Consider the following 14245-nt stretch of genomic DNA (forward strand, 5'->3'; position numbering starts at 1 on the left):
AAAGACAAATGGCTTTAAATTATCCATTAATATTAATAGAACCGCTTTATAAGTCATTGTAAGTTCAGCCTAAAAATGACTGTAAAAGATAATTTGTTTTCAAATGTTTTCCTTTATGAATATAAAAGCTATAAGAAGAGTTCAAGTTGTTGTTCCTATTTTCTCACTTAATTTGAAAGTAAAGTAAATATTTCAAAACAAAATGTATATGAATGTGTACTTTAAGCACATTTGGATTTGGAATGCCCTTCCTCACAACTTTTAGTTTTCCTTTTTCCTTTGAGATCGCTTTTAATGTGAAGTGCATTACAAATAAAATGTATTAATACAGTAATAATAATACATTCTAACTTCTTTGTGAATGTTTTGTCCAAACATCATCCTACAACTAATATATCTGACTTTTGCAAATCTGTAGGCGTCTTTTAATTTAAGTTGTCCTCACCATTCTCAAAGTAAAAGCGATGAAAGTCATGTCCCTCCACCAGGTTCCCCAGTGCTTCAGGTTCAAAAGAGGTGAGGCCAGGATCACAAATCTTCCTATAAAAACATTTTAAAAAAATGATAGAATAAAGCACACGTCAGTAAGATGAAGTGGATAAATTCAGTTGAATGTGTGTGTAAAAATAAAGAGAAAGTGAAACTTACGCGTAGGCCTCAAAGTCCCCATTGTTGATAGATTCGATCAACTGCTCAGTGACTTTAATGATCTCCTGTTTGCGAGCTACAGAAGAGAGAGGAAAAAAAAATAAATCTAATTACTGATGATAAAGCCACATCATTTTTGTTCGCTTGGCAAACATTGGTCTGAATACATCAAAAATCTACCATTAAATCAGCGTCAAATGGGATCTAATCTACAATCCAGCAGGAATTCAGAAGTATTAGAAATGGAAGGCACTCAGAAAAACTAAAACATATTACACTGTATATATATTTTTTATGATTTATGACCCAGGAACCAGAGAAAAGGCCTTCCATAACTAATACTGACATCATGCAGGAAATGCAAGATGACATCTTTCACCCAACAAAGCTTTAGATGAACAAAACAAACAAACGCTCAGATGCGAGTATTTGCCACAAAATATATTTTACCAAGTAATAATGGCAGTTACCTTTATTGTTATTGGTGCAGGCTGGGGGATATTGGAAAAATGACTTATTTGTTGGAAAAAAAAAGACACATTCAATACTTTTATGTTTTTTAAAAAAAAAAATTACAGGATGTGATTTAGACAAACTATAGAATTACTGCCAGTGATAAAGACAGCGTGTGAGCACTGGAGTTTAGGTTGAAACATTAGGCAAAAGAGGCATGAAAAGTCCATATTTCTGCACAAAGCACAGCAACGATGAAAAACATATTCTAAAAATACAAAATGAATTGAGTGAATGGAAGATATAATTGGAATGAACAACCTTATCTTCAAAAATGTGGGTTTGGAGACATTTTACTCGGAGGTGGCTAGGGTATCACAACAAAAACAAAACGAGGGATCTCTTCATTATACGGGGACTTACTCTGAATTGAGGAGGTGGGAGTCTGCCTTGAGTCAGACATCTGAGAGGAACGGCTCTTAGAGGACAACATGCCGCTCACTAAGCTGCCCAGACGAAGGGCTAGCAGAGGTTTCACAAAACATTGTATGTTTGGGCGAGTGGAGAATGAAACCAAGATATGCATTTTTCAAAGAATAGGATTCATATGGAGGGGGTGAAGATATTTTCCACAAAACACAAGAAATAAAGAAATCAGGAAATGGAACCAAGTCAATCATGCTAAAATAAAGAGGATAAAAAGTTGCTTTCAGGCATGAAATACATGGCTAAAGTTCAAACAGCTCTTTTAAGAGTTCATGTGGCGATATTATTGATACCTGCAGAGCAAGAGGACTGATGTCGAAGTGAAACGTTTGACCATTTATGTAAAGATGAGATGTGAGATTGTCCTACCTTTGACATCCTCATCCTCAATAGTGGTGTTGGCGCTCTCAATTGATTCCTGCCACAAAACAACACAGACTGAATATATATAGTCTAATTACATCAGTCAAGTAGGTTTATTTATTCCTTTGTTTGTCTGTTAGCAGCATTACATCAAAAGTACTTGACAGAATTTGACAAAATTTTAACCAAATATAGATCGTGGAAGATTCCATTACATTTTGAAGGGATAAGGATCATTATGCTGATTCTGGATCCTTTTTAAAATATAAAAAAAATCTCTATTTCTTGTTTCAAAAATTAATGTCTCAGTTCATAATAAATTGATCTTTTTGAAATTTGGCTCAGTTATGTCAGGTTGCATTCTTGATTTTTTTTTTTAGTTTTTGCTTCACTCATACGTATTATACAAACTAAATTGTGTCTTTTACACAATAGTGCAATAAATAATGCAACTGAATAGAAATGTGCATGAAAGCATCACCCAAAGAAAGCTATTTCAATCTTAGGATAGGGAATATGATAGCAAATGCGCATTTCATCACAATTTTTCTTAAAAATGAGGGGTGCCCCTTGATAATCACTTTGTTTGTTCACATTCACACTCATTTTTAAAGTGTACCGACCAATTATGGCAGCAGAGCAGCTGTTCCCTTTGAGCTCTAAGAATACGCACATGAATGCTGCATATTCCTATCAGGCTAGAGTTTTCAATGTTCTGCTACACCTACCACAGAAGCAGAGATGATGCATTTGTCAATGATGGAGGATGTGAAACCGTAAATGAAATTGAAGGTGTTGTTTTACCTTGTTTCCGTCCACAGGGTTGTGGATCACAGTTGTCTGAGGTTCCTAAAGAAAACAAATGATGATAAATTGAAGAAGAAATAACTTAACATTAAAGATTAAATTAAATATGAAAACAAATTGAAAAAATAAATGCACATGGCTACGGAAATCAATGTTATTTTGATGATAGAAAGATGCCAAGAGTTTGTGTATGCTTTGTTTCACTTTATGTTTGGAGTTATACACTTTTTTTTTTTCCACTTGTTGCAATTTATCCAATACTAAATAATAAATAAATAATGAGTTTGTTCAACAACATGTGCTTTCTTCTTGCTGCCTGGTAATGTTATCTTCTATGTGTCTGCTGCACTCATCAGATGTCTGAGCTTTTGTGGAATCGATCGTGATGACCGGCTTTGTCCTTCTAATCACTCATCCAGATTACACTAGATTATAACATCAGCAGCCTCAGTGTGTGTGTGTGTGTGTGTGTGTGTCTGTGTCTGTGTCTGTGTGTGTGTGTGTGAAAGAGAGGATAGAGAGAGAAGGAGACAGATGTCATGTGTTCATGTGCCATCCACTCGACAGCCAATCGGGAGCCAGAAAGTCATCGACATCATGCAAAGCAGCGATCAGGTGACCTGATGCAGACAGCCAGTCAGCACGCACCGTGCACGAGCCAATCAGGGTCAACCAGGAGGCCCAGAACCTCACACACTATTCACAGCCATGCACAGGAACACTATGTCAGCATCAACATCCTGAATAATGCACATTCCTGTCAGGAATGTTCTAAGTCAATCTTTAGATCTGACAGAGGAAAAGTGCTTTTCATGACATGGTGGATGTAAATGCACTGAAAAGCAAGGAGGGAGGGTAAAGGGTTGAGGTAGAGGTTGCCCCAAGTACAAATTTTAAACCAAGTGTGTGTGTAAAGGCTTTTTTCTACAGCCCAATGTGACGAGAAGAAGCCAAACCTGCGTTTTCTACTCAATAGAATAAGAAGTGCGAATACAGACTCTGACCTATAGACATTCTTTTCACAACAGAAAACCTTGGGCTAGTTAATGCTGCAGCCATAAAAGCCTTTACACACTTGTTCATTCAGGGATAGCCAACTTCTAAACAACAAAACAGCTTCACTTCCTTCTCCCACCCCCATTCCCCCCACCTCTATATTACACTATACTAGCTGCGGTTTAAACAACTTGTCAAACACAAGAAGAAGTGACCCAGAGATAAGGGTGAACCTGTACCTCCTCCACAGCAAGACAGAGGGCATGGAGGTAGACATGTGTATGGATGGAGGTGAGGATGAGGATGTGTGTATACCAGTGCAGGGGCAGGGCCAGTGTCTTTAGGACTGGTCACTGTGTTGGCTTTGTTGTTGACCTGCAGGGGGCAGTGTAAAGGGAACATGACACACTTGTGCACTTCCGACACACACGCACACTTCCTTTCTCTCTCTCTATTCACTCTTTTTGGCTGCCACCCAAAAAAAACTGTTATTTTTAGAATCCATGTGTCGCCAAATCTGACGTAGGCACTGATTTCATTTCATTTTTTTTTTTTAAATTAAATAATGGAACTAAGGATTTTTAGTTTTAAACATACGGAAGGTCAAGAGGTGTCAGAACGCAGTTAATTCAACTCATCTGCTTTATTTGGAAGGCAAATCAAATTATTTCAATAATAATATAAGGATTAGAAACAATACAGCACAGTGGCAGCTCCATGGGCCTAAAGATGTTATACATTTATGTAAAGTTGAAGTCCAAAAACTAAAGCAAATAAATTAAAATAAGCATATCCTGGTTCTAATTATGTATGTTTGTTTTTTGTTTTCTATGTATACCACTTTAGACATTTTTTTTCAATAATAATCAAATTAGGTATATCAAATTTGATGAATTTATTATTTTTAACTAATTAACTTTCTTAAGCTAATTGCAAATATTTGAAAGATTAAAACTTCAGAACTGTAAATTTAAACAAACATAATTACAGGATAATGATACAATAAGGTTGAAAATTGTGGTTAAAAACGTTACAAAATGAGGAGAGTTAAATTTACCCAATGTTTAAAAATTTCTTCTGTTGGGGATTTTTACCTAGCCAGTCAATTTGAAGGTTTCTGATTATTGAATTATTTGTTTATTAATGGATATTTCAACTAAATAAAATTGCACTTTGAGCCTTCATGGTGATTCTCAATGCAATATAAAAAATTAAGATATAAACATAGGAACAAAATCGACATGTACATTTGTAAGTGGAAGTTACGCATTTTCATCAAATCAAAACATGTGGATAACGTTTAATCTTAAATAATACCAATTACAGATTTATTGATCCGTGTCACTACAATTTGTGGTTTTATTTGTGTCATGTTTTGTTTAATTTTTTTGGACATTTAAGAAGGAAAAAAACTTTCAGCAAAAAATCTCCAAAAAGGAGATTAAACGGTATCAAACAAGGTACACACAACTTGAATACTAAATCATCACACTGGTTTGGGAAAAAAAGACACAGGGTATTAGTCACACCAAACCAATGGAGCACAGCGGGGGCTCTTTGGGTCAAACCTGGATGACAATGAACATTATGGCACATGAAACCTCAAAAATACTCAGCAAGACGCCAGTCATTTATAAATGAGTGATAACGGCAGGGAAGTATCTTGCATAAAATAATGATGATTTAGTAGATGATCTGGTGCACTATAAAACCTACAATGACATCAGGCCAAGAGCATAACAACTACATTCTATTTATAGCTCGTAAAGACTGTCCCTGAATGATGATGCTTCAGAATGCACATTGCGGAAAAATAATCAATGGGGCTCCTCGGATGCAGAGAATGCAAGTAACAAGGCCTTTGTCTGAATGTTCAGAGTATCTTACCTTAACGCCGTCGGCCTTCTTGTTCAGTAAACTCTTGGCTGCTGTAAAATAGATAGAGAGAGGGAAAATGTCAGCACGAGAGTTCACAGAGTCCAGTGCCTGAGGATGCACCAACATGCACGTAAGCAAATCGATCCATATTTCATAATGCAGGTGCAAAATTCAGCCACAGATCCAAACCATCCAATGAATGCTTCAATAAGCCATCTTTTTTTTATTTTAAATCCTGCGACATTATGTTTCACTAGTGCAGGCCCGCAGAGTGACATTTAACAGGTGATCAAAACCTTCCAACTAACTATTGCAACATTGTAATTTGTTTTTAATTTGCATGCATATGCGTGCGTTTATTTAGCATAACTATTCATACATCCCAGCAATCTATTTGATTCTAATATACACAAGAGGGTGTGAAACTATTCTAAATACATGCTGCATGTCAGTATATCACAAATCCTGGTTATATGTTGGTGCGTTTTGGTTCTAAATCTATCATTATACATGCATAGGTGAAGGCAATTAAAACAGCACTGCAGCTCAGATGTCATATTTTATAGCGTGGCCCTGATTCCAACTATTTCACTGTTGTTCAATAAATCTTACCTCGAATGGAAACCACACAAAAGGAAAGGAAAATTGAAAAAGAAAGAAAATGATGAATACAAAGACACACCAACGCATTTTACTGTAGAGTGAGCAGAAAGTACCGGCGCGAGTGCAGAGAAATGCAGAGAAAACAGAGATAAGTTGGAAAAACAAATCATGCAACAAAACATGAAAGAGAATATAACAGAGACAGAGTAGCAGATCAGCAGCAAGAGAAGTATAGTCAGATGAATGTGCCCGAATCCCAGTTGTTCCATATGTTTCTGATCTGGGCACATATGCCTTTGAAAGTTCTAATTGACTTTATTTCATGGAGTAAATGATCAAACTTGTGTGAGGAAAGACTACAATTGTTCCCAAGATACATTGTTACGTGTTCATCAGCTCGGTTTTTGACCCCTGGCTGTGGGAGACATACCTGAGAAGTTTCTTGTGACCAGCAAAGTGGTCAGTATTGCTCCCTGCAGTGACAGAAAAGAGGGATAGAAGAGAAGAAGAAAAAAAATGAGGATGTTTCAAAGGAAGGAAGAGAAAGGTATAGCACAAGGCTCAAAGCAAGAAAAGAGAAGCAGAGCAAGAGTTCATTTGTAAGTAAATCAAAAAAGATGACAGAGATGAGAAGAGGGTGATACTAGAATCAATCGATTAATTACCGCAGCATGACGAGGAGTCGCAGAAAGACTCACCTTGAGTTTCCTCCTGGCATTAAACTTCTTCAGGCACTCCACCGTCTCCTGTCTGTGCATCATGGAAGCTACAGTGGAGCGTTGCTGCAGGAAGAGGACACGGGTTGTATGCGTTTAGGGCGGAGCTGAAAACAACCGGTTAAATGGTCAAGAACATTTGAAATCACATCAAGGAAGATACGTACGCAGATCCAAGGGTGCTTGAGCGCTTCTGTCGCAGTGATGCGTTTACTGGGGTTGATGGTTAGCATCTTGTTGATCAGGTCTTTGGCCTCAGGAGTTACAGTGTCCCACTCTGGTGATGGAAACTGGGGATGAGAGTTTAAATAAAATATCAATCTATGAGACAGAGGGACATGGGACGAAAAGGGGAGGAAGAATGAAAAGAAATGGACTGTCGGGTGCTGGTGTGCATGATGTTTGTCAATAACATACATTGTTCACAAAAGAAAGCTTTAGTTTTATTTGAGAACACCCCAACCTTGGGGTCGGGACCCCATGTGGGGTCGCCTGAAATGTCTAGTAATTGATAAAAATTTAAAAAAAAAATGAAATTAGACTATAAATGTATTTTTGAAATGTTTTAATTATTATTCTTTTACACATTTAAACAACACACAAACTTAAACAACTGTATTGTACAGTTTCACTTTGTCAAATATTTCTCTGGTTAATAATAATTGTAAAATTCAGTATAAAAATATCTGAGCTGGCATAATTTGTTACTAACACTGGCAGCTCTGCATGTGTAGTACAGTATAACAAAGTCGAACAAAAACTACGGTAATTCGAGGAGAAAAAAAAAGTCTTTGGGGTCGCCAATAGTTCTTCATATCAAAATGGGGTCACGATCCAAAAAAGGTTAGAAACCACTGCCCTATACCATTTTATGGAAGGACCTTATTATTACAGCACTTTCATTTTGATTGTGCCTCCATAAATATATCTGCAAATAACTGCTACTAGATAGGAGGAGGAGAAGAAGAAGAAGTGCAGAGCATATCCTAAAGTCTACTGGGGTTTTTCAGAAGAAGAGTATATCTTTAGTCTTGTGGGGTTTTTTTCAGAAGATAAACAATGTAACATTGCTGCTTTTGATCTGATTAATTGCATGTAACACATTATGGTTGTTAGTTTGGTGAGAGATTTGTCCCAGACTACTACAATCTGAGCAGTTAATGATGTACATTACCAAAAACGTGTGTGCATATTATGTTCATCCTGATTTGTTTGGCTCTCACTAAAAGTCAATATAGGATAACCATAAATGGAAAACTTTCCAAATGATTAAACAGCAAATATAGGTGGAAGAGTTTAAAAATGTTAATTAGAATAATTCCAACATGCACACGTACATCGTAGGCTCCGGCTTTGATTTGCTGATAAAGGCGGTGTTGATCCTCATCCCAGAAAGGAGGATAGCCCACCAGCAGGATGTACAAAATCACACCTGAAGAGGCAGAAAAGGAAGGGTTTAGTACTGGTAGTACATTTATTTATGCATGTTCATGTACGTACACCTACATGTTTTAATTTTCTCAGACATTCTAACTTATTATTAGCGACTAAAGGTGGGAAGATATATAATGCGAGAACATATTGCGATATTAAGTTGTATCGTCAAGGGTATGAGTGGAATCACAACTCAATTCTTATTGATTTGAAAAGGTGATACCTAGAGTAAGTGTCTCCAGAGTTAAAGTCGAATAGTTGTTTTTCCAACTGCAGTTTTTTTTTTCCTTTACAAGAATATCTAAATATATTGTGTCTTTATGATGAGCCAATTCTCGTCTATCGTTTCGTGAACTCAGTGTATCGCCCCACCTCTATTATCTACTGACTGTATGCAAACTTGTACAGAGTGATGTGCAATAACACCAGCATGTGACCAATAAAAAATGTCTTTCATTCTGAAATTTTTGCAATCCAGGTTAGCACGTAATCAATGGCTTAACACTCTAGTCGAGGGGTTGTCAAACTGGTCTCACCCTGGGACCCATATTTTGCCACTGTCATTAAATTGCGAGCGACCCACTTTTTTTTTTTTTTAGAATTCAACCAACTAAATTTAGTTTGAAAGAAAAGTTTCTTTCAAAATAAAAGTATTTATTTATTTTTGACCAGCTGTCCGCGACCCACATTTGATTCCTGATATATATATATATATATATATATAGGGCTGTCTCTTCTATTAATAATGTGAAAACTTGTTTACCACATGCCCACATGTCAACTGGTTTCCCATAAGGGTCTTTCCTCAGAACCTCTGGAGACAGGTAGCCTGGAGTGCCAGCAAACCCTGCAGGATTAACAATGAAAGAGGGAGATTGCTGACTGGTCATATGGATCCAATATTTCAGTTTTAGTGTTAGTGGGATATTTGTCAGCAACCGAAGTTCCAACTGTTTCAGGTGGAAATAAGGGAATGAATAAATACTCACCAAACCATGCCTGCTGATCCCCCTGTACCTCGATAGCCAGCCCAAAGTCAGCCAACTTGACCGCCGCCCCCTTCAGCTTACTGGCCAATAGAAGGTTCTCAGGCTGGGGGGGGCGGAGTCAAACAGGTTAGAGGTGAGAGCTCTGGGAACAAGCTGCCCACAGACACAGATCTAAGATCAGATTAGCCAAACCAAATCCTAATCAAGAGCATTAGGGGTTAAAGACACTAAACTGCCCTTAAATCAGCATCTGGGGCAGCTCCCTTTCTGCCACACAAAGGACAGAAAGACAAAAAAATGGGCACAGGACCAGATCTCTACGTGACCACGGACAGTTTTCACACTGGAGATGTGGACTTGTTCCCTGAGTCACATGAATTCAAAGAGAGTGAGTTGGTTGTAGACGTGTTGGGTTCGCCCACAGTGATACCAATCCACTGTTCAAATCCATGAGTGGGAACAACGTGCACGCTGCAGGGATATAGGGGGGGGGGGGGGGGGGGGGGGGTGTAGTGCAACAGGAGACGTGGGTGTAAATGTCCAGGTTTTTCAGCCACAACAATGACATACTGCACACAAACATGGTTATAAGTACAATGTATGGAACAGCACTGCATGCACACAGGAGCAGAAAGGTCTTTGATAATGATAACATACACAGTGTTCTCTCATCAGTAATACATTTTCTAACATTTTGGGGCTCCAAACCAGGGGTCGGCAACCCGCGGCTCTGGAGCCAAATATGACCCATTGACTCTTTTGCAATGGCTCCCTATAGCTTTAAAAAAAAAACTATTGAAATAAACAGTTATTTTTCTTAGAGAGGCTATTAATGATTAATGACAAATAAAATCAAAATATAACAATTTGTTTACCTAAAAATAAACATTGTGCAATGACTCAGCACCTTCCTACTTCACCTCCTGCAACATCTACAGACCATCAACTTTCCTGCACCTGTGGCGAACCTTAAGTTTTAAATCCCTGATAAGATAACTAAACCAACAAAAACACTATTCTAGAAGAAAATAGAGATTTTATTTGTGTGGGGACAGAATCATTTAACCACCAATGTGCCGGTTAATGTGCATGCTTTATGTGTGGCAAGAAATTAGCTATTAGCATGTGTTGACCACATGATCATGCGTTATCAAATTCAAGTTACTTTTTGTAGCCTTTCAAATACATTAACTAAAAAAAAATCTTCTTTATATAACATTGTGTTCATGTAAACTAAGATGTGTAAGAATTTGAAGATGCAAGATACTGTTTTATTTCTTGATGTCAATTTATTTTATTTTAAACTGGTTTAAGTTGCCAACATGATCAATATAAATCAAATCAAATGAAATCAAACATCAATATATAATTTTAACTGTACAGAATTTAATACACTGTATTGTCTTCATTGAGAAGGTATTTTTTCAGCTCCGGGGGGACTTTAATCCAGGTGAGATGAGCCAAAATGGCTCCTTTGAGAGTAAAGGTTGCAGACCCCTGTTCTCAGATTTGTAACTGTACACATCAATATAATACATTACATTACAATTATAAATCTGGCTAAATATGGAGAGCAAAAAGATTTAAAACTAATTAATAACTATCCTGATTTCTTGAATTATTATTTCACGTTGTGAAATGAAACCCCACACGCATATTTAAATGTTTTCCAGTTTCCGATTTCCATCTATCAAAACTCTTATAATCAGTAGTGAGAATCCAGGTTACCATTGGAATATTCATGATCCCGGGAATCCTTTACATCTCACAGTACTTTACATATATGCAAATTGTGACCAATCCAATTTGTCGTGATTGTATCAATTTCCAATCACTGCTACACTACGCAAAGTATGACAGAAATAGTCTCACTCACTTAAGTATTCACTCCTACACCAGAGCAGTGTCTCACAATAATCTAAGGTACTAACAGAGAAACAGAACAAGAGGAAAGTATATATATATATTTTTAAGTACATCAATTCAAACCAGATCCACAGCACATTTCAATGCTGTGGTCGAGGTCACATCTGCTTTATTAAACCTCCAATGCTTTGATAAAAAAAGAACAGACACAGTGTCTTGAGGTGGGAATGAGAATCCCCTGAGAAGATGGAAGGAAATGAAAACCTTTGCGTTAGCATCTTAATTTGCTCATATATACAATATTTTAAAAAGAAACGACCGTTGGCGATGGCTCGATCTGAATATTCATTATTCAGAGAAGTTGCAGCAATGGCTGCAGTCATACAAACCTTCAGATCCCTGTGGACAATCCCGTTAACATGGCAGTGATGGACACTCTCTAGGATCTGCTGTATGCAGTGGCTGAGGAGTAGACAGTGGTGAGCCAGAGAAGGATGGTGAGGTTAAGAAAAGGAAGAGAACAGAAGAGGTGACAGGAAACAGTTCAGGGGAAGAGAGTAAGAAAAGTTATTCATATAGGGCGGTAAGATGCCCTTAATAACACACATTTCATGTATCATTGTGTATTTTTGATGGATGACCTTAAGTGGCATAAAGATGTATTATATCATTTGTATGTTAAAAAAAAAAAAGAAGAAGAAGAAGAAGAACTGTCTTTCTTGGACTGTAGCACTTGAGCATAAAGCTGCCTGTGATAGCCAGGCTGTGTATGATTAATATTGCAGGCTATATGTCATTAATCACTTTTATAAATAGCTCTGAGGGACAAGCAGGCATATCACACCTCTGGTGGGACCGTATGTGAAATGCACAAAATGTGCAGGTTTCAAAAAGCACATATAAAGGCTTTTTATAGCATCTAACCTGGATGCATAATGGCTGCTGTGCTCAGCAGAATGTGTGTGTGTGTGTGTGTGTGTGTGTGTGTGTGTGTGTGTGTGTGTGTGTGTGTGTGTGTGTGTGTGTGTGTGTGTGTGTGATTACCTGGCGTCAGCCTCACTGTAGTACTCCCTGGCTACTATGTCCTCAAACAGCTCTCCTCCTGTCACCCTGTATGAAGCATGAACAATCCTAGTTTGCACCTTTTACTCAAAACCACATCACATTAATAAACTGTAATGAATAGCAGCAAATGTACTTACTTATTTTACAGACTCCAAAAGCCCAACGTATTATTAACTACCAATTTTTGGTTCTTATAAGGCATCATTAACATAGTGTAGAGCCCAACCGTAATGGGATTTTTAGGGCCGATGCTTGATACAGATATCAGGGGTTATTAAAAAGGTGATATGTGATCTATCAGCCGACATATTAAATAAAAACACACAGGATATGCACTGCACATGAACACAAAATCTTCAATATCCCAAATATGATTTAAGACAGAAGCAAAACAATACTTAATTTAAATAAGTAACTTTAAGTAGTAACACTGTCAACATAAGGACTGTAAAGTCACTGATAAATAAAAAAAGATTTTTTTTTTTAAACTGTATTTACGGAATACACGGTAAAAAAAAAAAAAAATTGCAAACAGAGGATCATGGATCCATGAAAAAATTTAACTGTCCACAATGATCACACTTTTAATCATTATTGTCAATTAAAAAGTGTCAGCTTATAATGCAGAAAGCACAACACAGAGCCACAGAATCTCCATGCAGCCAAAAAGTTCATACATTAGTTAAATATTAGAGCCCGACCGACGTCGATTAATCGGTGAAAATGCTAAAATCAGACGTCGGGCTCTGACGTACAGTAGTGTCCCTGCAACTTTTTATTTACTCTGAAATCATTAACAGAGTTGTGTGTGTGTGTGTGTGTGTGTGTCACAGACTCACAGATCAAACACCAGATAGTGGAAACCCTCTTCTGATATGCTGTCATGGAGTCTTACTGTGGAGAGTAAAGGGAGAGAAGAATAAGCCAATCAAAATACTCGATATAGCTGAACATTCTTTCCTCCTACAGTTGCATCAAATGTTGCCTCTGTAGATATAAATAACCATGTGATTTCTCACATTCAATCGGCAAGTGCTTTGAGATTTATCAACATTCTGAGTACCAGTTATCGTGATGTAATCTGGGAAACTGGGAAAATATTAGAGAAACAGGATTTGTTAATAAGTGTTAAGACGGACAGTGAAACCATCTTCAAGGATTGAAGAAGTCGTTACTGTCATGAAATGGAGATGAAATACAGTTGCCAGGTTTCAGATAAGCTCAGAGTATGAAAAAGAAAGGAGAGGAGAGAAGAATATGTCAAAGCCTGACACATACGTATGATGTAGGTCTTCTGGGTTTTTTTTGATGACTCGCCCAGTGGAATGTGCTGGTACATCATTGTTAAAGTCAGTGTAAAGCAGAAATAAATTTATGTTATGAGTTTGTCACACCACAGAAAAATGTGCCATTGACCACTGAGCCAAATTTGAAAGATGAAAAAAATCACTAAGTATATAAAATTAGGTCTCAAAATCATGGAAAAACAAGCACTTCTCTCTGCTCTGAGACGCTGGGGGCGTGTCAGTTAGAGGTGCTGGAACAACGCCCACACGCGGGAAGGGCACCGCCTAATTACAGTGTCTATGGGAGAGAGCAATGTGAAAGCGGCTCCAGCGTCGATAGTGCTTCCAAAAATGCTCGGATCGGGCAAAACGAGAAATCAGCGGAAAGGTCTATAAACTTGCTAATTTCATGAGTCCGAATATGTGGTTTGTTTTCGGCTCGGGGCCAAACTGCGCTTGCTGGAGGGTCGCGTTACTTGATTTCTGACCCGCCCATTAAATACGGAACACAGAAACTAGAAATACAGTTTTTGAAGCCTAGCTCCACAATTAAATTATAAATGGTTGAATGGCCTAGTACATGTGTTAAGGAATATATTTATGACCCATTTAATGTGTTTGGAAGAAAATGTCAGAATTTGATTTAAATTCTCAC

The 14245-nt window shown here is 37.5% G+C and overlaps 1 protein-coding gene across 12 annotated transcripts in view; it reads right to left on the bottom strand.

The window, feature by feature from the left end:
• Positions 1-14245, bottom strand: part of camk2d2 (calcium/calmodulin-dependent protein kinase (CaM kinase) II delta 2) — a 46079-nt gene that overhangs the window by 7582 nt on the left and 24252 nt on the right. For 2 of the 12 annotated variants that reach the window (XM_028476292.1, XM_028476375.1), the window contains exons 4-20: positions 13144-13198; positions 12284-12349; positions 11629-11701; positions 9374-9476; positions 9148-9231; positions 8288-8382; positions 7118-7240; positions 6933-7016; positions 6665-6707; positions 5641-5681; positions 4069-4128; positions 2755-2799; positions 1957-2005; positions 1525-1623; positions 1119-1139; positions 649-724; positions 446-540 (exon numbers count right to left, since the gene is read on the bottom strand). In XM_028476292.1, the coding sequence (XP_028332093.1) occupies positions 446-540; positions 649-724; positions 1119-1139; positions 1525-1623; positions 1957-2005; positions 2755-2799; positions 4069-4128; positions 5641-5681; positions 6665-6707; positions 6933-7016; positions 7118-7240; positions 8288-8382; positions 9148-9231; positions 9374-9476; positions 11629-11701; positions 12284-12349; positions 13144-13198 (1212 nt within the window). The other 10 variants (XM_028476463.1, XM_028476622.1, XM_028476543.1 and 7 more) reach the window with 10 other exon arrangements.

The sequence above is a fragment of the Gouania willdenowi genome, chromosome 1, assembly GCF_900634775.1.
Source record: "Gouania willdenowi chromosome 1, fGouWil2.1, whole genome shotgun sequence".
NCBI classification, from domain to species: domain Eukaryota; kingdom Metazoa; phylum Chordata; class Actinopteri; order Blenniiformes; family Gobiesocidae; genus Gouania; species Gouania willdenowi.